Here is a 23,685-nt window from a genome sequence, read left to right on the forward strand (position 1 = left end):
AACTCGTTTAGAATAAATTATAATCAACCTGACGACCACCAGAGTAGTGACATGAACACTTGACAGTAACAATAATGATAATGATGTCAACGGTAAGGATGGATAAAGGGACGGTGAGTATTCCACAGAGTGAGGACTCTAATCTCGTCTGGATTTTTTTTTTTTTTTTTTTTTTTTTGCTTCTGTGTGTTATATAATGCTTTAATCCAGCCCCGTCAATCAAATTTACACAACTATCTTCTTTTTCATGGGCTGCTTTTATTACAGCCCAAATCTTTACATTTCTTATACATGATGATGTTATCTGGAAGCAGAAGAAAAAATCTGAAAAAAAAAAAAGTTTCAAGTAAGATTAGCTCAAATCTCTCATCATGTTAGCGGTTCAAGGCAGCGATATACTCCATTAATGTGTTTTAAGCATATCTACAAGGTGACAATGTGAAACGTGTCTGTCAAAAAAAAAAAAACACACACACACAAATAAACAGCTGGTGCCCAAGTAGCTTCCATGAGGATGTATTGATTCAGGCCAGAGGCTTCAGACACAGACAGTTAATGGTTGTATTAAACCGCAGATTAACAATGGGCTCCCATTCTTTCTCTTGTCAGTACAGATGTGAACTAGGATTTACACTAATGCACAGTGTCAGCCATCTGCAGGAACGTGTAGCACATTATTTGGAGGACAAGGGGTACAAAGGTGGATGATGTCAAACCAGGTCATGATTTTGAAATCTTATTTCAGGTCGATTTGACTAGTTAAGAGCAAAGTTTAAACGGAGATGTCTAGTTTAAGTGTCGTAATTTTAATGTTGATTTAAAAAGTTGGTTTTTTTTTAGCACATCACAATTTTAAGATATTTTCAATTCCATTTTTTTCAAGTTTGACTTAACATAGCTTTCATCATGCTCTGTAATTGTGATATTTCAGGAAAAAAGAGCTTTTTTTTTTCACTTTACAGTGACTTTAAAGTGTCTTTTATATCCTCTTCAAATCATTTAGAATGAACCCATTGTGGCTTTGCATGACTCCCACATAGATTGGAAGTCTCAGGTGGGCTACATTCTCCCATCTGCATTGGAACACTATCTGTTCACATAAAAATAAAAAATAAACACACTTATAATCATGTTTCCATTGTACATCTCCCATATGTTTGTTGGACACATTGTTACAGTGTCTCACCATAGGTATTTTTATGTGTCAATAAAGGTTCTAAATACTAAAGACCGGAAATTAGAATGCTTTAATCCAATGTGCCGCGTTGGGATGTGTTGGTCCAAACTCTATCGTGACGCACATGCGCGCGCGAGCGAGCGCACGCTAATCCAGCAGCTTGTGCCTCTGTGCTTTCTGTACTTTTGCAATCTCATGTATTCCCAACGGATGGTGGAAGGACGCTTCACATTTTGTGGATTTCCATTCATCAGGAGCGTCACATAAGAGCCTCTGTGTCGGCGGAGGGACTCGATCAGCTCCGTGGGACTTTGATGAGCCTAAAGATGAAGTCCCGGCCAGGCGTCTCGGCTCTCCTGCTGCCCATCACCTTCTCCATCAGTAAGCTTGGTTCGGTTTTGGTCTGTCTGAGTGTATGTGTTCAATGTCAAGGTTCCAGAGGTTTATTGCAATTGAGTGAAACATTGATGAAAAATAGATTACACATCACAAATTCTTTCTTGATAAGTGTGCATGTGCAATTTCATATTGTGGTTGAAATGCAATTTGTTGAATCACATGTTAAGAATGTTGATTATTTATCGTATCGTATAAATAGTACAGATTTTGGTATGTCAAGTGGATCAGAAAGTGCAAATGTGGATATGTGAGTGACATAGATAGTCAGCAGGGATTACTCTGCATGCTATGGAAGGGAACCATTACCAAGGCTGAGTTCAAATCTTGCCTTTTCAAAGATAATTCTCAGAGTATCTAGTGGTGTGGAATTGCTCTATAAAAAGTCTATACAGGTGGCCACGGCAGAAAAATTCTTTCTGCACACAATGATATTGCAGCAGCAGCATTTTTTTTTCAACCTAGTACCTAAATATTGTACACGGCAACCAAAGTTAGAAAGTAAGTGGAATAAATTTGAACATTTCTATTGAAAATGGGATTCCTAGCATACACACAATGAGTGGTGCTCAGTCTTATAATGGTTCTTATACCATGATTGAATAGGGTCCATTGGCTGCTATAATCCTAAGCATGCTAGGGGGTAGAAAATGGATAAATATTGAACCCCGCAGACTTACAAGAACTCATTTCATGTCACAGCAAGCAAGAGTCTGGGAAATAGAATTAGTGAAGAATTGTTCCAAAAAAGAAACTAACTTTTTTTATTTGTGCTCCTAAATCATATGGGCAAAAGTATAGCATCGATGTGGCGGAACTCTTCACGCGATGAAAAATATTTGAACGCAAATGGTGAAACAACACATGTAGACAGATCATATAATCATCAGCGGTGTAACGAAAAACTATTTGAATAGGAAAATCAAATATGATTTAATAAATGTGAGTCCATCATTACTCTAAGTTATGCCGATGGCTCCATCAAAATGTTAGAATTCGGTATGATTTGTTGTTTCTTTTAATTTAATCAACTTGAACAGTTTGGCTTTTAGATAGATAAGAATACTGGGCAACATTTTTTTCCTTTTTACAATTTTTTTTAAATCAGAGAAACAAGTAAACTTTTCTCAATTATTTGTATGCACTTATTCCAAATGTGCCAATGTTTTTCTCTAGCACATCAGCTTGCCCTATTATACAAGGCTACCAAATTGACCCAAAACCTACTGGACTAGTCAGCTAGCAATATCGTTTCCACATTTCCGCTCCCTTGAAGAAACAAAGGGTTGTATTTTGTGTCTCATCAGTGCCGTCTGGCAGTGCTTATGTAAGGCCACAATGACTTCGGCTTTGACAATATGTAATCCTTCCAGATGAATACAACATGACATATTTTTGCCTCTATCTGATCCTTACAAGCATATGGACAATACATTTGACTAAACTACATGAAAGATGAGAAGTGATATTATTTTGACCCCAATGTGCATGCGCTGTCCAATACTACATATACTTTTGTTCCCCTTTTTCTCCAGGCTTGGTCCAAGTATGTCATGGAGCTGCAATTGCTGTTTCATGTGGTTCCATCTACAAGAGTTTTGCACAGTGTTTGCTAACACTTGGGGATAGTTTGGTGGAAACACAAAAAGGTCAGGACACGCAGGACATTGACGTCATCTGCAGGTGAGACTCAGTCTGTCACCATCAAAATCATTCACAAGGCAATACCAGCCTTAGTTTAAGATATTGGGTACTTGTGAAGGCTGTCGATACCAGCCACCGATACCTAAGGTTTGACATTGATTCGTTTCTATCATGTGGTAATATTTGATGGCTTCTTTCCACACCCAATCTTCCTCATTTTTTTCATTCCTTCAAGGTCCTGGAATGACTTCCACGCTTGTGCCAACACGGCCATGTCGGGCTGTCCGAGAGAAGCAGCGGCAGTGTGGGAGTCTCTAAGACAAGAATCCAGGAAAGCCCAGTTCTCCGGGAACCTCTACAACATGTGCGCCAGTCTCACCACCCTCGCACCCAGCACTGTGCCTACACCCCTGACCCCTCCGACCTCGGATCAGACCAACCAGGAAACACTAAAGGGGAGAACGAACCAATGGGGCCCTTCTCTCACCACAATGTTTTTTCCAACGTGTAGCACTTTGTTAGTGCTGCTCAGGATGTAGCTCCAGTATTTTACAATGGATTCAAGCGGGGGGGTGCATTTGCATAGTTTTTGCCAAGAGACCACTTGGTTTAGCAACAGACTGGACATTATTGTATATTTACTCGAAATTATCACCTGAGGGCTGACAAAATTGCATTTGTGTGGAACATATATGGTAGGTGAGCAGATCAGGAAAATAATAATACCATCTTTATTCTTTTTAAATCACAATGACAGTCAACAGCCAGAAAGATGATCCAAACACATGAGACCAGATCATAGGTCAGGAGTGTTTGTGATTAGGACTCAATCCTAAAATCAGGATTTTAGAGACGTTTCTTTCGTTTCAGCTTTCCAATGTATTTTAGCACGATCAGATTAAATGCCTGGTTCTCAAAGAGAATCTGACCTAATTGAAATAGTTTTGGTGAGACCAGTGGACTGCAAACAGCTGCCAGCTTTTGACAGAACAAAGTATTTTCTGGCTGATATGCTCATACCCGAAGAATTGAAGTCAATTTAAACACTGTACATGTATATTATGTTGACATTTATTAACACATTCATTTATATCTAATATCATTTACCCCTTAAACATTTTGAGTATACTATGCGCGATTACACTTAGTCGATGCCATTTCTTTGCTGATACAAAAATATATATATTAAAAAAAAAAATCATAAATATATACGTCTGTATATATTTCTAGTGGTCAAGGTAGTTTAAATTAATTTCTTAAAATGCCTTAATTATGCATAAAGATTCATTAAAAACACTGCGTGTAATAACAAATATGACATTTTATTTGATCATGCATCATAAATTTTATTCCCTGTGAACCCAAATGGCACCGAAACAGGCTCATGTATGTCAGACATGAATTTTTCTTTAATCAATGAGATATTTGTTATTTTCATGTTTCTCAGATATCAAATGTACAACTGCATTCTTTTTTTTAAATGAGATTTTTTTTGGGGGGGGGGGCAAAATGTAGCTTTTTCCGCTAGTGAGTGCTGGGAGTAGTATTTGCACACATGCGTGCGTGTACTTGATCTTAATATCCTTACATGCTTTCATAACAATCGTGGCATGAGCTTATCAATTCGCTGTGTTGCCTCTCCATACCTTTGAAACACTCTTAGAGACCAGAAAAACATTATGGTGAAATGAAAGTGAGGAGAACCGCTCACGCTACTTCTAAAGGAAGTCAGAGGTCACATGTGAACGTACCATCACGGCAGCATGATGAATATTAAGAAGCAGCAGCTGCTGAGCCAGCCATTGTGTCCTCTTATATAAGTCAATCAAAGCAATAAATATGAATATGAATATCCATGACATGGCATCTTCATCTGACAATAAATCCTATGTGTATGAAAGAGGGGGCAAAATGACATTAAATAAAATGTATATGAAACATTTGTTTCCCAATTTTGGGCAGGATTGTCAATGAAATTTACATTGTGCTGCTCCTTCTGGTGTCCTTATCTTAGCCACTTGGGGGCAGTATAATACAGAGACATTATTGAAGAGTTTCACAACTGGCCCATTAAGTCAGAGGTGGGCATGTCCAGTCCTAGGGAGAGACGAATAATGTCCTGCGTGTTCTAGAAGTTTCCCTCCTTCACACACCTGATTGAAATGATCAGGTCATGATGATGCTTCCACCGAGCTTGCGAATGACCTGTCATATGATTCAGCTGTGCTGAAGCAGGAAGAACTGGAAAACAGGCAGGCCAGAGGCGTCCTAGGACCAGCCTTGCCTACTCCTGCAGTCAGGTGAGGTAGTATGAGTCATTTCTTATAATTAGTTTCATAAAAAAATATGGCCTTTCAAATATAGTTTTATTGCCTACCTGTGTTGCTCCACCATTTGTGTGCAAATCATTGTTGCGTAATTATTGTTCACTCATATGACATGACAACAATGCATATGGACAGGAATTACATGTCTGACAGTAACAGTACTTTTTACTTGCTAAATGATATGGAAATACAATTTAATGTGTACAATGTAGCAATTATGTGTATCTCCAAGAGGTCAGTCAAAATTCAAGTTTCAGGCTAACCTGAATGAGAGGAAGAAGCCAGGCAAGACACCTAAGTGTCACATTTGCCACCCCATAGTGAAATGTATAATAGTGAAAGCGTCCAATTAGAACACGTGGCTGAAGTAGCTGCAGTACCATATAGGTGCATGCCCCCCCTTTCTAGGATCAGTTGTAAAGCAAAGCAGAATGACCCAGACAGCACTCGAGCTAGAGTGGAGAAATTAGTTGACCCCAGAGGAAGTGTCAGTGTGTGTGTAAAGGTCGAGCACCATGGAGGAACTGGCCCGGGAGAGCATCAGTCTGCTGGCTCGGTCTGCGTCCCATTCAGATCCCCCGCGGCTGGGATCCTTCGGCGCCGTGTTCATCATGCTCAAGTCTGCCCTCGGAGCTGGACTACTAAACTTCCCCTGGGCCTTCCAGAAGGCCGGGGGAGTGACTCCTGCTGTTAGTGTGGAGCTGGTAGGTGAATAGAAAATGGATGTAAAGAATGGAGAAAATCTTTAACAGCATGGTCGCTTGCACGCTGCACTTTCTGGGAAGCTATACTGAACTCTGATATATAGCAAAAACAATATCTGAAATACGGGATGCATTGATCAAGTGCCATTTATGCTTTGTATGAATGTCAATCATCATAGTTAATAATTAGTCTACCTAGACATTATTTGTCCGCTCAAAAATGTAAATGGAGGTCCCTCCTTAATTGCTTCAATTATTTTCACTTTCTTGGATTGTGAAGAGCCCAAAGCTCACTCATAACTCAAACATTATGATAAGAATTTTGTTCTGACCCCAAGTCTGAGAATTCTGATTCATTGTTTACTTCCACGCTAACATGAATCCCTCTTTTCTTTTCTTTTTTTTGTTTTTTTTAATCTGAGACAGCTTCATCCTAAATCTCAAAACAGTGGATAAAGGATAGATTCTTTTAAAAAAAACATTCTCTAAATATATATACATGTACATTTGTAAGTAGATCGCAAATATGCGGGCAAACACTGTACACACTAAAGTTTTTGTCTCCCTGGTGTGAAAGAGGCGCATGCTTTTCACACGTGACTTCTAATTAAGCAACCACTTGAGGCTGTCGCTGCATGAGGTTTCCAGGTAGACCGAGGGGGCAACAGGTTAGGGGTAAAGTAAGGATTTCCAAATTTAGAATTTTGGACAAATAAAAATATTACCAACAGAAAAAAAGGGCTCAATTTGATGACCTGCTCACAAACCTGCCTTCATTTCTGACGGGCTTCCTTTTACTACAAGGTTTCATGGCAATTTATTTTTAATTAGGCCTATCAAATGCATCGAACTCAACAATTCCTACTTGCTTTTATATTAAATAAAAAACATACGCCCTTTCAATCTTGAGGCAACATAATTCCAGAAGGCTCCCACACAGTTAAGAAGGGTATAGGACACCTCCCCGACAGTGAAAGTGTCCAAGTATGTTAATAAATTGTCTCCAAAGCTATTTTAAACACTTCAGATTGATGAATATTGTATGGACTAATTATTAGTTTCAATTTGCTGACGGCAGACTATTGTTTACTCATGCAGGTCTCTCTGGTGTTTCTTATCAGCGGACTGGTCATCCTTGGCTACGCCTCATCCGTTAGCAGACAAAAAACGTACCAGGATGTGGTGCGAGAAGTGTGTGGACGAGCCATCGGTCAGCTGTGTGAAGTCTGTTTCTGCTTCAACCTCTTCATGATATGCGTGGCTTTTCTGGTGGTGGTGCAGGACCAGCTGGAGAAATGTAAGTCACGAAGCAAATTGTAGATGGTACCTTTTAGGGACATTAGTACCATAGATGCTGGAGTTGTTCATTTACAGACTACCAAATGGAGTTCCGATGTGATAATCCTTTGAGCAATGGATATTTGAACAAAAATGTAGACGCCACACATATAGCCAGACAAGATAAAAAAAAAATTGCTCCCCGGCATATATTCTTTATCCATGCTTGGGAAGCATGGCTGCAATCTGTTTTTTGTTTTTCTTTTTGTCATCTTGTCCATCTGACATTATTCTAATCCCTTGATAACATGCTTTCAATATTAATTTTGCAAATATAAATTCTTCAGTGTAAATCTGATATTTTTACGTGTTATATTTAAAGTGGTTATTCATTTTTTTTTGTGTGTGTGTTCCCCAGTGTGTATTTCTATGTATGAGACGGTGACAGGGTCAGGTGAAGGGGAAATTCCATATCACTGGTACACTGACCAGCGCTTCGCCCTCTTCGTCATGTGTCTCGTTATCATCCTGCCGCTGTCCATCCCGAAAGAAATTGGCATTCAGAAATACACAAGGTTAGACGTTGTGTACATTGATTATATAAACTACTGTTATCAATGAAGATATTTCTTTTCACCACAGTGTGCTGGGGACATTGGCTGCGACCTATCTGTGCGTGGCGGTGATTGTTAAATACTACCTGATGGAAAACCACACGGCCATTCTAACACCACTGCACACTCAAGGGTCAGTTTTTGGTTTTTCTATTTCTTCAATCATACAACTGTGACAAAATTTAAACACTTATAGACAGGTATCCTAATGACAAGATAATGTACTGAAATACATATATTCTTTATCCTCTATGAAGAATGATGAATATTACTCCTAGTTGGAGAAGAACTGAGACGTCTCCTTGTGTAGTCATGAATGAAAAATAATAGACCACTTTTTCTACCATTCCATAGTGACAATATTTTGATAAAAATTAAGTGTTGCTAAATATTTCCACTAGAGGTCGCTCTGATGGCACATTTTATTTCTATAAAAACGAATACCTCCTGTGTATATATTTGAAAGACACTGAATATTGCAAAATGTCTGTTAAGAGCTTTGGTTACACAGAGTTTGCTTTGGTGGAAGCCTTTTGATGCTTTGTTCGTCTTATGTCAGTTCCCGTGAAGTCAACTTCTCCTGAAATAATTCTGGGTGTTAGTCCAAGTCTACTTTGGTCTTGAGCTGCAACTGATGTCTGTCTTTTTACAGTGTGGGTTCGTGGGCGTCCATGTTCAGTGTTGTGCCGACCATCTGCTTTGGTTTCCAGGTATGAACCACTTAAATTTAGAATATCTACTAGAATGCAGGATTTATTTGTGTCTTCAAATTATTTGCATCACATTGAGTTCATCAATTCCATTCAAAAACTACAATAACCCTAAAAAGAATCAAATGAAGATCAAATGAAACGCACTGATCAAACTACAATGCTGTGGAGACACCAGGACCTCTTTCAATGATATTAGTGACCTTTGACTTCACAAATAGACAAAAAGTAGAACGTGTATTTGAATCCTGCTTGTGTGTGCAGTGTCACGAGGCCTGTATAGCAATCTACAGCAGCATGGAGAACCAGAAACTGACACACTGGGTGGTCATCTCTGTCATCTCCATGCTCTTCTGTTTATTCATCTATACACTCACTGGTGGGTTGAGCTCCAGAAATCATCAAGCTCATTGCACTGGTATCTGAAAACTGTTAAACGTGTCTACTTTTTCTACCACCAGGAGTTTATGGCTTCATGACATTTGGTCGAGAAGTCGCTTCTGATATCTTGATGTCATATCCGGGAAATGATGTTGTCATGATCATTTCCAGACTGCTTTTTGGAATATCAATCATTACTATTTACCCAATTATTCTTCTTCTCGGAAGGTATGTCATACCAAAGTTTTTGTCGCCACACCGATGTAGGTGTGTTGGGGATCAAAGTCTGCGTGTCTCACAGATCCGTCATCCTGAACCTGATGGTGCGAATCCAAAGGCGTCGTTTGGGAATCGTCACGAGCTCCTTTGAGAGTCGCTGTCGAGCGCTCCTCACTGTTATCTGGATCACCGTTACTCTTCTCATCGCCATGTTTGTCCCTGACATGGGCGAGGTCATCAGTGTCATTGGAGGAATCAGTGCCTTCTTCATCTTTATTTTTCCTGGTACATGTTTTTGTAAATACACACTCAAATGAGGTGAACATTCACATATGTAGATAGATGAGTGCTTGAGAAATGAAGGATTTTATTACCAAAAAGATGTCTCCACAAAATTACACTATATGTATACATATATCTTTTTTTTTTGGGAGTCATCCAGAAGGAGGAGCAAGAATGGCCTAAAATCAATTTTAAGAATGCACTCAAAAGCTAATTTGTAATTTAAATTACTTTAAAGTCAGTCTCAGTAATTCAATCCCTTTTAAAGTTAGTCTCAGCTATTTTGTAATTTAAATCACTTTTAAAGTTAGTCTCAGTAAATCTGTAACTGACACGAAGTGCTTGTTTCTGTATTTCGTGCATTTCATTGGGAGACAGAGAATGTCCTCCACTTCTGGAATGGTCAATGTATACCTAATTCTGAAAAACTGAATTGCAAAATTGTGCCCGTCTTACAATGCAGGTCTTTGCTTGGTGTTCATCATGCAAAATGAACCTGTGAGTCCGAGAGTCAGGTGAGGCATATCGTTTCTATTTTCCATCTGTGTATGTACACTACATCGTCTATACCTTTCCTAAAACATCTGTCACATTTTGCAGAGTGGTTTTAACAGTTTGGGGAATCATAACCATTGTTGTCGGAGCCTTCATCTTTGGACAGAGTACGACTATTGCTGTCATGGAGCTTCTTGCCAAATTTTGACTGTCTCATCTTGGTGCTCCACTGTGACACCTGGGCGACTGGTGGGACGCCCTTTTGCACAAGCAAACTTATGTCATTTCTTTGTTATTATTATTATTATTATTATTATTATTATTATAAACGTGTGTGTGAGATTCAGTTAAGGCTTTATTGTATATTTGGAGTGTTTTGTGATGCAATCCAAATGGGTCCAAGTTAAACAATATAAAAAAAGTCTCTCGTTGTATGTGATTGTATAGACATACAGTCTGAAAATAATTATAAAATGATAATGTGAAAATACAATGTCTTCTGTACGGTAATGTCCAAATCACAGAATGTTTTCATCTTAAAGCCAACAGGGGGCAGTATTGCCTCTTTTAACCATTATATCAGAGAACAGCACAGAACATCTTTCATATGTTGTAGTGCAAATTGCAATTCACATCTCTTTTCATGGGACATATGATCATTTTGATCTCAAACTTTTTGCCACTAGAATGTTGGCCTCTCTCAACTGGTGACTTATCATTTTTCTTCAAGTGGACAAATGATAAATCATTTCTGCACTCATTTTAATCTGTAACTGTCATCTTTTAAGACAAATGGCTGTGGCCCCTGACTTGAGTTATAGTAGTGCACATGCTTACTCCATATGCAGGACTGTTTTGAAAAGAACTGGAGTAAAGTAGGATTATCGTAAATGTGCTGCCATGCCTTTGAGTATGAGCATTAACTGAGCACATGGCAAAGAAAGACACGATCTCTCCCTCTGGGTGCATATACTGTGGTTAATTCATATAATTAAACTATAAAGCATCAGGAAACAAGTCAATTTCCGTAATGTTTTTGTCCCACCCATCGATTTCAGTTCTCAGCCTCCAGAGACCGAGATGCTGCTTGAGTTGTGCCCGTGGGAGATTATACAGTATTTCAACCTGCTGGCCAAATGACTTAATCCAGTAAATGTGAGGGAGGGGGAAAAAAGCCTTGAAAATTACATGTCCCTTAGCAGCTTTTCTGTAAACCATATTTAAGAGAGACTGAAAAAAGTGTCAGTATATAAGTCAGTAGTGTCCAGTATATGATGATGGATCAAGATAGTACAGATTAAAAAAAAAATCCCCCTGACACAGTAACGGCACCATCCGTCGGTTCATCTTTGTCTGTTAACCAGGAACTAGCCTGCTAACAAACAAACAAACAAACAAACAAACAAACAGATGGACAAACTAACATCAGTTGGGCTTTGGCAGAGTTTTGCCATATGGTCATTACAACAAATCTACTAATGGCGTCTTACTTACATTACTGTATGTTGTATGAAGCCACGATCACATCAGATACATGAATAATAATCCGTGTTATGCAGATTCACTATCTCCAGTCTAATCAAACATAACGTCGAGATACTTCAATCAAAGCGGTCGGGCGGATAGACAGACAGACAGACACAAAGGCCATTAGCATCTCACAGCAACCGCTAAGAACCATTCTTCATTCTCAACATTAGATTATGTTTTCATTTTCCTTTGCGACATTCATTACTACGCCGTCCCCTGTAGCTACTGGCGTTATCGAGAAATTACTCGTAACGTCCGCCTCTCGCGGTGCTAATTTGTGGCGCCGTGTCTCTTAAATGTTTAATTGTTCCTGATAAGAATGTCAGAAAAAAAGGGGCCGGATCTTAATGAATGTGGCTACAGTTCCTTTACTATGGAAAGAAGGTGAAAAGCAAGTTTGAACCCTTCTGGGTTACATACGTGACATGCATGATGTATGCGTGACATTACTGTGGGATTGACCTTCTTTATTATGCATCAAGGTTATGGTCAGCAGTCAGCAGACTGAGATGATTATGGATGGAGATAGTGTGTCCATCACTGTAAGAGTGGCCTTTATTGGATTGAGGTAAATCTTGCATGGTAATAGTAATGGTAATATATGAAGAAAAGACTCGGCGACTCATTTACATCGCCCTTACCTTAAGGACTTGACAGTTTCAGAGTTTTTGGCTCCTTGTGAATGTTTTCTGCTTTATGATACAGTGCTGTACAGTGGCAGTGAACCTCAACTCAATTATTTGATCCAAAATAAAAGAGGCTTTGAGTTTTTTTTTTTAGTGCCACTCCCAGTAGAAAGAAGTACCTTCTTTTGATAAGGAACTGATTATTAACCAATTAAGTTTTAAGACAAAATGTTTATTTTTCGCATGTGTAATTAGGACAATGGGACAAAGATTGCTAAGTGAGACCTGTGTCAGTGGTCAGTGATGTTGAGGGCGCTCCAGTGGTTGCTATGCTGTGATAATCCACACCCATCATAAAGTAGATGCGGCCTCTCCTCATATTAGCAGAATGCATTTAATCTTTTTTTCGTAGTCACGCATGACCTTTCAAACCCACAATCTCTTTAGAATACAACAGTCGTGGTACAAGCGCATACACACACACACACATAGACATAGAGTTTTTTTTTTTTTTTTGCATGCGGCGTTTGTGTGTGCAATTTGTGAATGGTTTTGTCCGATTTAATCGTAATATGTCGGCAACGTGTGAGCGTAAATGCAAGTCAATGATTGTGATCTGCACACACATTTCACATTCTGACTTCAAACAATACATGCAGCAAAAGGGAAAGAAACTCTACAACATAATAGTTTGGCTAATGCTAGGTCCGCCCCTGATTTTTTTACAATGCTCGTCTTCTGAAAGGTACAACCACGTGTACCCCATAATGCACACATTAATATGACAAGACGTTCCAGTGGTTTAGCTGCAAAATGTTTACAGCTACCATTTTGGAAATCCTAATTGCACCTGTATATCCCAGAGGTCCATTATTTATGAATGAGGCTCCCTCAGTGGGTGTCCTGCTTTTGCTTTAAGCCCTCAGGTCCTCCATCTCTTACCAAAACCTAATTTAACCACATGCAGCATGTTGTATGTAAATGCACAATATAGATCGGAAATAGCCCCAAAGCAGAGAAAATAAACATCCATAAGGCTCATTTTCTGCTAGATTATATTGCGAAAGTCAGGATGAATCAACTGGCATGTCGGAAAGCTCTGATCATGATACATACAGATCAGGTTGTAATCTGTAAAGATACTCACACAAGTCAGCTCAGTGTAACAAGTACATCATCTATTTAAGAAATGTTCAAAAAAATCACCTTGGACTATATTTGCTTGTCTGACATATTGTAAATAATGTGATTTGTCAAAGTGACTTCACATTGCAGTGTGTTCACGATTGATGCTAATGAATCGGCAAGTCAGTGAAGCTCTGAAGACAAATGTCTGGGGGCATATTTAAAAGGCTATAAGTAAACAGATGTTTTATGATTCATTTGGTAATTGAGTCTAAAATGCTTGTGGAGCTGGTTCAAATATTATATTGTATTTTGTATTTCAAATAAATGCAAACTTGACGTGACAATGTCAACCTTAACAATATATTTTCTTTCTTTAAAAATGTCCTAGGGTTGGACTTTCTAATCTATAAAGTACAATCAAATATTGCAAAAACTGCCAAATGTACGTGTTTTATACAGTAGTCTATTCAAAATTATGAACAACCTTCACCATGTTTGTCAGAATCTTCACCAGACATTAATCCTTCAGTGATATTCAATTCGATTAATTAATCATTTAACCAATTATTCTAATGAAGAATCGGGACTTGGTTACATTTATCAGGAAAAACACATTGATTGATTGAAACGGTAATAAACAGCGCTAATAATGAGATAGAAACAATGTTATTTTTAAATCAAACAAAAATCTACAGCATGTTCATAAGGATGAATGAGCGAATGAATGCGTTTAAAATGCCACACGCAGGGCTTGCGTGATCACGTGACTCTGTGGCTGTGTGATCACATGACTTCCGGGTCCGTGCAGCGTGATCACGTGAATTCGTGTCTTCCGGGTCCGTGCTGCGGAAGAGTCCGGTGAGTTTTTTGTTTACGATTGTTTACATTTTTACTTGATGCATGTGATTTAAAAAAAACGAAAAAAAAGCATCGCTCTGAAAACGTTTACTAAAATGAGACGTTTAGAATATTGCTTGTTTAGCTCCTTAAAACGCTCACTTTTTTTCAGTGATTTCTCTTATAGCCTGACTCAAAATTGTCTTTGGTTTTAATTTACTTTACGTTGACGACGAATGGTGAGTGGCAGCATATGAAAAGGTAGTACAAATGCCTTGGAAATAGAAATAAACTTTTTTTTAGTCTTAACTAACATTACAAGATTTCTTTGGAGTCAACAAGTTGAAAAAGTTATCATCTTGTCAGAAGGGCTTTTCATGTGTAGGATCTTTCCAGAATCATAGTCATCAACATTTTTGAAATTTCTTTTATAATTTTACTAATCATGTTGTTCCACCTCAGCGTGTGAGGAAGATGATCTCGGTCAATGGAATCAGCAAGAAAGTCTGCAGACGGCAGCAGCAGCAGCAGCAGGAGCAAGTGAGCAACCTTACAGCTTGTGATGCTGACGCACTGACGGAGATTAAATGCCTATTCAGTAAATTTAAAACGTACATCAAACCGTCCAATGAAGAATGGTGCATCCCTCATGCAAATGTCGCCTTCAGCCCTCACGCAAAAGTAGAAAACTGCCGCCTTCAGGCCCTAAAGGTGTCCCTCAATGCTGTGAAGAACCAGCTCAGTGACAAGAACATTGAAGTGTGGCATCAGCACACCAACTCCACCAACCGCGCCGGCAAGGTCATCGCCACGGTGCGCTCTGCCGCCAATGCGGAAATCTGCACTCAGGCATGGTGCAAGTTTTATGAGATCCTGGGAACGTTCAATCTTCTTCCCGAAGAGGCGCTCCTCTCTGGGGAGCTCAACACGGTTCACCTGTGTGAAGCTCCTGGGGCTTTTATAAGCGCCTTGAACCACTACGTCAAAACCAACGAACGCACACGCTACTGCGACTGGAGTTGGGCCGCCAACACACTCAACCCGTACCACGAGGAGAACGCGGGTGGCACGACCGTTGCGGACGATCGCTTGATCGCCAACACTCTGTCGTGGTGGTTTTTTGGCTCCGACAATACCGGCGACATCATGCTCCAAAAGCACCTACTGGAGCTGCAGACGTTTGTGGCAAACATGCGGCGAGTGGATCTGGTGACGGCGGACGGGAGCTTCGACTGTCAGGAGAATCCAGATGAGCAGGAGGCTCTTGTGGCGTCGTTGCATTACTGCGAGATGACCGCCGCTCTGCTCCTCCTCAACCCCGGCGGCTCCTTTGTGCTCAAAATGTTCACTCTGTACGAACACTCCTCCGTCTGTTTACTTTACCTGCTCAACTGCTGCTTCCGCTTCGTCAGCGTCTTCAAACCCGCCACAAGCAAGTCTGGAAATTCCGAGGTTTATGTGGTGTGCCTCGACTACGACCGCAAGGAGACCGTCAGGCCTCTGCTCTCCAAACTTATCCGGAATTACGGTCCGCATCTGGCGGACGGAGAGGCGCTCTTCCCGGAGTCCTCCATCCCGCCGTCGTTCCTCGCACAACATGAAGACCTGTGCGCGTACTTTCACGCGCTCCAGGTGGAGACCATCACAGAAAATATGAGATTATTTATGAAAATGAGCCCCGAGGAAAGGGAGAGGCTTGACAACATAAGGGATTGTACCGCTCAGGACTACATGCGACGTTTCCAGGTAGGCAGGCACATTTGTTTTTTAACTTTAGGCTACTCACTCATTATTTTTTTTTTAATCAATTAATGTCAGTTATTTTGTGGATTCATTGAAGCCACATTCATAGGCACACGCATCAGGAATAACGTATCTCTGCGTTCAGGTGACATATCTGCCTCGGAATCAATGGATCTCCTGTAACACCGTCAACCCCGCCTACTATCGTGCCTCGGTGGGCCGACCTCTGGGACCGAAAAAGCAAGCGGCGGGCTCCTTCAACGAGCGTAGGGAATTGAAGAGCCTCAGCTGGAAGGAACGCGTCAAGAGAGATTGCCACAGCGACTGGATACAGCGACACCGCTGTGAAAGCGACGTGACGGACTGCGTTCTACGAGGACCCCTGTCTGGCTCTCACGTGTATTCTTGGTTTGTAATTGTCGGCGCGCCGCTGCGTGCTGTCAGAAACTCTCCGTTCTGCGCAGGAGTCTTGTTAAACTACGTGACTGAAGCACAGGTGGCCTCAGCTGAGAGAGACCCGAACCAAGCGGCTCCCTGTGATTCATGTCACGTCGTTAGCGCCGCGTCCATCTTGTCGGATCTCGCGGGACTTTGCGCTGACCGTAATGGGACGGAAACAAAAAGGCGGTGCATGGTGTTCGGTAGCCGCTCGGAGTGGGACGCCTGCGCGGGCCAAATGGAAGAGTTACACCTCACCTTTCCTTCAGAGGGTTCATATCCCGAAGGAGGCCACGGCACGCTACACGACGCGGCGCCGCCGTACCAACATCGGCTCATCAACCGCGTCGTGACGTCCCTGCGGGGTCTGACCTCTGGGGACGCCCTTTTGCTGCCCGTGCCGTCGGCGCTCACCCGCGTCTCGGCTGCGTCGGTGTTCTGCTTGCACGCTTGTTTTCGCTCAATCACGTTCACATGCCCGCCCCCATCAGGCGGCACCGGAGCAGTGCTCGTATGCGCTGGCTTTTGCCCTGGAGCTGCGGCCCGAATCCTCCCATTCCTGACAGAAGTCCAAAACTCTATTGGTGAACTGCTGAAAGGAGAGGACGCAAGTAAATGTCAGCTAGCTTGTGATAGACAGGTGCTCCAATTTGTGCCCATGGAGGAACTGCTCAATGGAGATTTGACTGACTTCCTGCGGACCATGAACTCTGAAATCATGAGACACACGTTGCATTTGCTCATGCAAGCGTAAAACAGGCGAGACTATGTCAATTAACACACCTTAGAAAACATTGTATTATTTTGTATTCATATGAAATTTGTATTTTTTAATTCAGCAAAACCGTTTTTTTGTGTGCGGGCTATCATATCTGCAAGAATATGTGTCATCAGATTCAGAATCTGAATTACTAACAATACATTCAAAACAAAACATTCAACAGACCCTTTTCAGTTTAAAAATAATCAACATTCAGCTACAAAACATCCCTTCTGGATCACTGGGAGCCGAAGCACTCGTTGGAGCCATCCAAGGGAGACAACATGATTGACTGACATGAGAAGTTCTTCCTCAACTACTTTGGGCTGATGACCCAGAAGTGATGTTTTCCTGCTGAATGCGGAAATAGCAGCTTGATATTGAATTTCTTTTTCTATTTTTAATCTTTTGTTATATTTTTGTAACTCTGACAGTAGTATCTTTGTAAAATAAACAATCACCCCTTTGTGGCCCCATTGTTTACATCTAACTTGTTTATTAAAAAGCACCCGAAGAGGAACCCATATACCAATATAGAAAGACCAAAGACCGACGAGGGTGTGCTCATAGCAGCAACCCCCCCCCCCCCCTCCACAATTTTGGTACTGACCTTTTATTTCAAAGAGTAAAGAAGTGAGGCTATCAAATCTCTGTGAGTTTATATTCATTAATATGAAATTTAAAACAGAGCAGATACATCAAATAAAATAAATGTTCGTCTAAAACTTGCAGTGTAATTGTTATATTTGGGCATGATATGCTGGATTGTCACACTCCTTTTAAAAATAGGTCTAGGTTTTTTGAGGGTCGGGGATGAAACCATCAACGAGAACCAAATTACATTTATATTTTACGTAAAAGAAAAAATGGTGGCTCTTGATTCGAAATATTGTGTATGACAAACTCTACGAAGATCCTTGAAATATGCCTTTAAAACCAATTTGAAAAAAAATGGCCACATTTAGTGGGATTGATCGTCCTCGATTTCTGGTACTCGTGTGAGTCTCTTGGAAGCTATTTTTGTTTTGTCAATGATAAACTACGGTCTATAGCAAATACTGTTTTCATAGATTTAAATAATGTGATTACATCAAAAGCAGCAACACAGAATGCATGTTATAATCTTATATATGTTTTATTTATGATTTCTAAGAGCTTCTCCATGTTGAAGAAAAATAAATGACAAGACATGCATGCATCAACCCTCTTTCCATGCAAGTCAAAGTTTCTCTCAGTCGAAATTCACGCGTCGCTGAATTCACCAGGGTTTTTTTTCGGGAAGATCTGAACAAACAAAATGTCCCCGGTTCTGAGCGTCGAGCCTCCTGTCTGTCACAGATGGTTAGTGAGCCGCTGCGGCCTACCCTGGAGTGATGGCATTATTTTTTTTCCCAGGACGTAGTGGAGCTTTTGTCTTTTGGCCATTGTACTGCTTGATTGCCGGGTTCACAAATGTATTTCTTCATTTTTCGGACCATGAGAAATGCCAAAAAGGAATATACGCGTGGTTACCATACTAATGAGTATGAAAAGTCTATGCACTGCTTTTCAAATGCCAAATTTTGGCAGTGTGGGGGAAAAAAACCCACAATTATTTTTATTTCTGAACACAGCCACATATCGACTATGTGTCTTACAAGGACAGTTTGCTCACTTGAGCGTATCAGATGTTTGTTCCCTGTCTTCGACTACACACACAAACTTTTCAATTCTCCTCAGATTACTCAATCTTTTAATTAATTTGTCAGCACAATACCACTGGGATCTTTTAGTCTTTCCGCATTATGGATTACACTTGAAAACCGGATCACACTGCGCAAAAAAAAAAAGTGAATCAATCATCACTAATCTGACACCCCCACCAGCCACCCAAACAAACCACTCAGATTAATTCAAATAGTTTATGAGATTTAGCGTCATTCAAGATAAAAGATAAGCATAAAAAAAAAAGCAGAATTTTTTTTCCAGTGTATTCGGAACTGGCTTTGTTATTGCAGAGATTTCAAATTTACAATACGTTCTAATCATAGAATAAATACATATAATATATATGCTGGCACAGTTGCATGAATTTATATTGCATTTTTTTTGTATCGCACTGATATTTTTTGACAGTTTGGAGGTTAAGACGTGGCTTAAATCTGCGAAATGGCCACTAAAGGTCATTGTACCGAATGCACACATTGTCACTGGAGCCATCCAGGCGGGATGTGACCAGAGCGTCCACAAGTATTGCGTGAGAGATAAACAAAAGTTCCTAGTCAAACTGTTTTTAATCTTGCACTTTTTGATGACACTCTGTATTAATTGTGACATAATGGAGAGAGCGCGCCACCGAGCAATCCCGAGCCACCCTCCACTATCTGTCACAGCAACGCTAGGCACGCCGACGAGTCCCTCGCTCCTTGTGCAGCTGTTGTCTGACAAAACCTCTTTGTTTGGTGAACGAAAAATGGATCATGCCAACAGAGCGATGCCAGATCAATCTTCATATGAAGAAAATAAATAGATATGAGGCGCAGGCCATCTGGCATAGGAGACTCACACGATGCTTTTACATTAAAAGCAGGGGTATAAATGAATTGTATTGCTTTATTTTTATTTGTGTTAGCGGGCCCACGGAACGCCAACTGATACGGCGACTATTTAGTTCAACCTTTACCACCAACAACAGTCATTGGTGATTTTCCATTGAGTTGGTACAATGGTCTTGACGCAAGTGAAAGGATAAAACCTCTCGGTTACTGTATTAAATAAAAAAATAAAAAAAATTGACAAGTTCTTCATGGAGCTGCATTATGCTAGCTGAACTGTGCTATTTTCTGCAATGTCGTGAGAAAAAAGTTTCTTTAAAGCCGTAATCCGGAACAGAAACAGCTTTGGTTTCCTGCATATACGTTTACGGATGATGTCACGCTCTTCTTTACGTGATCACGTTAATTCCCAAGAGTCTAGTCGAAAAAAATAAATCGATGAGTGCGGTTCAATAGAATCCAACCAATTCCAATATCATGTGTTTGAAAGGAGCATAATTATTTTTTTTTAGGGAGGGGGGGGGGTTGACACAAGGAGAAAATAGGAATTCAATGTCATCAATCTTTCAAAGTGGCAGGTATTTTCTGTTCATAAACAACATCAAGCAATTAACGCCCGACACTTGACCTAAATTGGATCGCGTGTCGATTGGTGGAGATATGTATTGCCGTGATGTTCCTGTCTCCGTGTGTAAATCATGTTGGATGATTCCATAATGGCTGCAACATTTTCTAGGCATGTCTTCGCAAAAAACTCATTAGTTGAACGCTCCTCGGGCTTTCTAGCTTGACACGGCAAGGCAAGGCAAGACATGTGCCTCATGTCTGTCACTGACTAAATATGCGGCTCAACTGAATTCTCGCTTTCTCCTCACGGGCACGTCAATGACTTGGGATCAACCTCTACATTGAATCGAGTCAGCGAAGTGATTGGACAGTTGTGGACGAGAAAACACAAATCAAACTGCCGGCTCGTCAATTATTCATTTTACTTCTTGGAATTAGGTGCACACTTACGTACAAACCGACGTGGATAAATTGTGGGCTATTGTTGTGCGGGACTTGAATGGTGGAAGACCTTTCTTAATGCAAGTCTACCTTTGGCATCTTCTCTTTATATTGAATGCCATTTTGACACATGAATTATCAATGTGTTGCCCTAATTGGCTGTCAGAGAGGTTCAACAATATATTTCATATTTTGGTCCTCATGTGGTGGTTCAGTCCAAAACTCAACAAGTTTCCAGTCCAGGTCATTTGCACCTATCACATATTCTGAATTGGGCTATTGCCAAACCATGTTTAGTCCAGTGACGTGCCCGATAAACATCCCCAATGAACCCGAATGGAAGTAGCCTGCTAACGATCAAACGCCAATCGTATCGTTTTTTTTATCGTCATTTTAGTCAACTGATGAAACAGATGATTGTCATCAACCTTTTAGACATGCTGTATGGTAGAAGCCGAGATGGTATCGTGACAACAAATAATCACTCGTTTTCTCAGGTGACATTGCTACGAGAGGTGGTGTTGTTATTGCACATCAGAGATGGGATAGCCAGCGTGTTAATTGCTCCCTTTAGGCCGGAGGGATGAAGGACAGTGATTCATGCCTGCACGCAGGGAATTACATTGCTAGTGGATGCGCTACACGCTGTACAGTGTTTTTCTGCTAACATGATGATCACGCTGTGTTTGGTGAGCAGTATTATTACTCGTTCGGAAAATCAAACATAGATGTAAACCCCCCTCACTTCCAGGTGCATGATCCCACTATTTTTCTGGATTTTTTATTTTTTTTGGTATAGTTTATGACTAACACTCGTTTATATTAGGTGTAATTCCACTTTCGACCACTTAGTTTGAGACAATGTAAATTTTGAAAGAAGACGAAGCAAACAGGAATGATTTCAATACAGCCGAGTTAGTAAATGATTGACTGGTTTCCGCTGTAATCCTACTTTTTAAGACTACAGAAAGCTCTGGGTTCATCTTTTAGAAAGTAACATCTGCAGGCATTTTTATTGATGTGTATTGTGAGATATAGGTTGAGTGGATTTCACTTCATTGGTCTGGTAGGTTATACTTGGCCATCAGGGATTACTGTACCCATTGTCAAGTGTTGCGCTAATCCGTTCGAGTGGAAAACCAAACTGGGAGAATTGATCGAAAACGCTGTTTTGTTTTTTATCTGTTTCCAGCATTCTCTCTGAGTCAAACGACTTGTTGTCAGTCTGCATTGTGTCGCTGATAAAATGGCTGATTACTGCAATGAGGCAATCTGTCACTCTCATTTACACTAATCGTACACTCCCACTCTGATTGCTGCTCCAGCGCTTTAATGCCGGAGCAAATGTCTCTAGCACTCAAGCCCACAAAGCCTAATTTGATCTGCGTGAACACTTCCACATAAATAAGCCCATTTCATTCGACCCAGCAATATGCGCATTGGGGTATTTATTGCCTATCTAAGTGTATAATTATGCAGCTTTAGAAAAAGAGAACTGTGGCTGTGCGTATGTTATTGTAGCGATGCTTCTCAGTTGACTTTCCTGATTAACTTTGTAATGAGACGAACACCGAGAAGAAGTGAAAGGAGGGTTTAAAGGCCTCCTGGTAATTTGCGAGCGCATTCACTTGGACCACTTTGGAGTTAAACGTGTCCGGCGGGTGAGACAAACAAGCCCTTGGGTCACATCATGACTTGATTGGACGTCCTCTCGGCCATCCAGAAGACGGATTGCCTGTTAGATTGAACGTGTCTTTATGGGCCCTGAACATGAATGTTTTAAATAGTAGGCAGAGATGTGTTGTAAGTGTTTTGGCATCTGATGTTCTACTGCACTGCTTCTCCTCCACAGTTTTCCCCGATCCGTTCACTAAATGTTGTTGGTTATTCTACACCAGGTTCTTTGTTTTCTGGGCTATCAGTGTCCAGTATATTTCGACGAGAACAGCACCACGCTCGCATACAGATTGTTTTCGGAACAGATACGAGGGAGACCTTCCATCTATCAAGATGAATGCTTTAAATTTGCCCACTTGGCACAACATTTGCTAAAGCAGTCATGAGATCTATTGCAAGTGTAGAAAATGGAATTATTGAAGATATTCCAAATAGATTTTTATCGGTTGTATTTTTTTATTAGTATAAACATTCACCGCAAGGTTTGTTATGTAATAATTGCTAAATAATCTATGCAGATGTTAGCTTTGTGTTTATTGATAGATGGTGGGAAATGTTGACTCGTTATGAAAATATAGGTTATAAACACAGCAGCATTTATTTGACAAAACTTAATTCCTTTCACAGCATAAGTTGTTGCTCTAACACATTTGCACAGTAAAATCCAAGAAAATATGTCCCATTTGGGAAGGAAGATGCTTATTTTCCAAGCTAAATATTCATGTTTGCTATTTCCAGACTGTCCCAAATGGCAAACGGTTTTAATGTTCCCCACTGCAGTTCAATAGCAGTAGGAGAAGCTTTATAGCTGTCACACTGCTTTAATATGTCTGGAAGTCTTTCAAAGTTTCACATTGTGAAACAGTCTCACATGTTGCATTGGCTCTTCCACCACTCGTCCATTTGTCCCTTCAGATGCCAAGGCGTGAGCGTGATTTACCTCTTCAAGTTTGCCCACAGCCAAGTAAATCAATCGCAATCAGGAGACAATTGATTTGATGGTGTTTTTTAGATTTTTATCATACAATAAATTGCTATTTCTTTATTGAAATTGTGTATCAAAGCATTGTGGTTTTTTTTTTGTAGAGGATGGAGCGACTTAATGGCATTTCAATTCCTTTTAATGAGAAAAATTAATTTGTTATACGAATGAATTAAGTTCCGGTCTGCGCAAAGA

The 23,685-nt window shown here is 40.4% G+C and overlaps 3 protein-coding genes across 8 annotated transcripts; all 3 read left to right on the forward strand.

Moving 5' to 3' along the window:
• The first annotated feature begins 1,491 nt into the window (after nucleotides 1-1,491).
• nrn1lb (neuritin 1-like b) lies at nucleotides 1,492-3,756 on the forward strand. Its single transcript, XM_085907366.1, has 3 exons — nucleotides 1,492-1,558; nucleotides 3,109-3,256; nucleotides 3,453-3,756. Exons 1-3 carry the CDS (start codon nucleotides 1,492-1,494, stop codon nucleotides 3,754-3,756), a joined length of 519 nt encoding a protein of 172 aa, XP_085763492.1.
• A 1,559-nt stretch (nucleotides 3,757-5,315) lies between these two features.
• Nucleotides 5,316-11,307, forward strand: slc38a8b (solute carrier family 38 member 8b). Of its 6 annotated transcripts, none has more exons than XM_085907350.1 (11): nucleotides 5,316-5,522; nucleotides 6,037-6,248; nucleotides 7,347-7,545; nucleotides 7,945-8,101; nucleotides 8,169-8,273; nucleotides 8,793-8,850; nucleotides 9,115-9,229; nucleotides 9,312-9,459; nucleotides 9,533-9,735; nucleotides 10,196-10,247; nucleotides 10,333-11,307. In XM_085907350.1, the coding sequence occupies exons 2-11, from the start codon at nucleotides 6,060-6,062 to the stop codon at nucleotides 10,433-10,435; spliced, it is 1,329 nt and encodes a 442-aa protein (XP_085763476.1). In that variant the 5' UTR covers nucleotides 5,316-5,522; nucleotides 6,037-6,059; the 3' UTR covers nucleotides 10,436-11,307. The 6 variants fall into 6 exon arrangements, with proteins under 6 accessions (XP_085763476.1, XP_085763480.1, XP_085763477.1 ...); XM_085907354.1 differs by having other exon boundaries at nucleotides 6,050-6,248; XM_085907351.1 differs by having other exon boundaries at nucleotides 5,316-5,517.
• A 2,972-nt stretch (nucleotides 11,308-14,279) lies between these two features.
• Nucleotides 14,280-17,763, forward strand: cmtr2 (cap methyltransferase 2). The gene is made up of 3 exons (XM_085907341.1): nucleotides 14,280-14,369; nucleotides 14,811-16,094; nucleotides 16,237-17,763. The coding sequence occupies exons 2-3, from the start codon at nucleotides 14,823-14,825 to the stop codon at nucleotides 17,281-17,283; spliced, it is 2,319 nt and encodes a 772-aa protein (XP_085763467.1). The 5' UTR covers nucleotides 14,280-14,369; nucleotides 14,811-14,822; the 3' UTR covers nucleotides 17,284-17,763.
• The last annotated feature ends 5,922 nt before the right edge of the window (nucleotides 17,764-23,685 follow it).

Source organism: Syngnathus leptorhynchus, chromosome 3 (genome assembly GCF_054491065.1).
Source record: "Syngnathus leptorhynchus isolate UIUO chromosome 3, UIUO_Slep, whole genome shotgun sequence".
In the NCBI taxonomy this organism is placed as follows: Eukaryota; Metazoa; Chordata; class Actinopteri; order Syngnathiformes; family Syngnathidae; genus Syngnathus; species Syngnathus leptorhynchus.

What these genes read in the sequence shown, in the direction of transcription:
- nrn1lb (XM_085907366.1), top strand. Translation starts at nt 1,492, where the DNA reads ATGAGCCTAAAGATGAAGTCCCGGCCAGGCGTCTCGGCTCTCCTGCTG. An exon ending in GCCCATCACCTTCTCCATCA is followed by an intron (nt 1,559 to 3,108) that starts GTAAGCTTGGTT and finishes CTTTTTCTCCAG; the next exon opens with GCTTGGTCCAAGTATGTCAT. An exon ending in GACATTGACGTCATCTGCAG is followed by an intron (nt 3,257 to 3,452) that starts GTGAGACTCAGT and finishes CATTCCTTCAAG; the next exon opens with GTCCTGGAATGACTTCCACG.
- slc38a8b (XM_085907350.1), top strand. Translation starts at nt 6,060, where the DNA reads ATGGAGGAACTGGCCCGGGAGAGCATCAGTCTGCTGGCTCGGTCTGCG. An exon ending in CTGCTGTTAGTGTGGAGCTG is followed by an intron (nt 6,249 to 7,346) that starts GTAGGTGAATAG and finishes TTACTCATGCAG; the next exon opens with GTCTCTCTGGTGTTTCTTAT. An exon ending in GCAGGACCAGCTGGAGAAAT is followed by an intron (nt 7,546 to 7,944) that starts GTAAGTCACGAA and finishes TGTGTTCCCCAG; the next exon opens with TGTGTATTTCTATGTATGAG.
- cmtr2 (XM_085907341.1), top strand. Translation starts at nt 14,823, where the DNA reads ATGATCTCGGTCAATGGAATCAGCAAGAAAGTCTGCAGACGGCAGCAG. An exon ending in ACTACATGCGACGTTTCCAG is followed by an intron (nt 16,095 to 16,236) that starts GTAGGCAGGCAC and finishes CTCTGCGTTCAG; the next exon opens with GTGACATATCTGCCTCGGAA.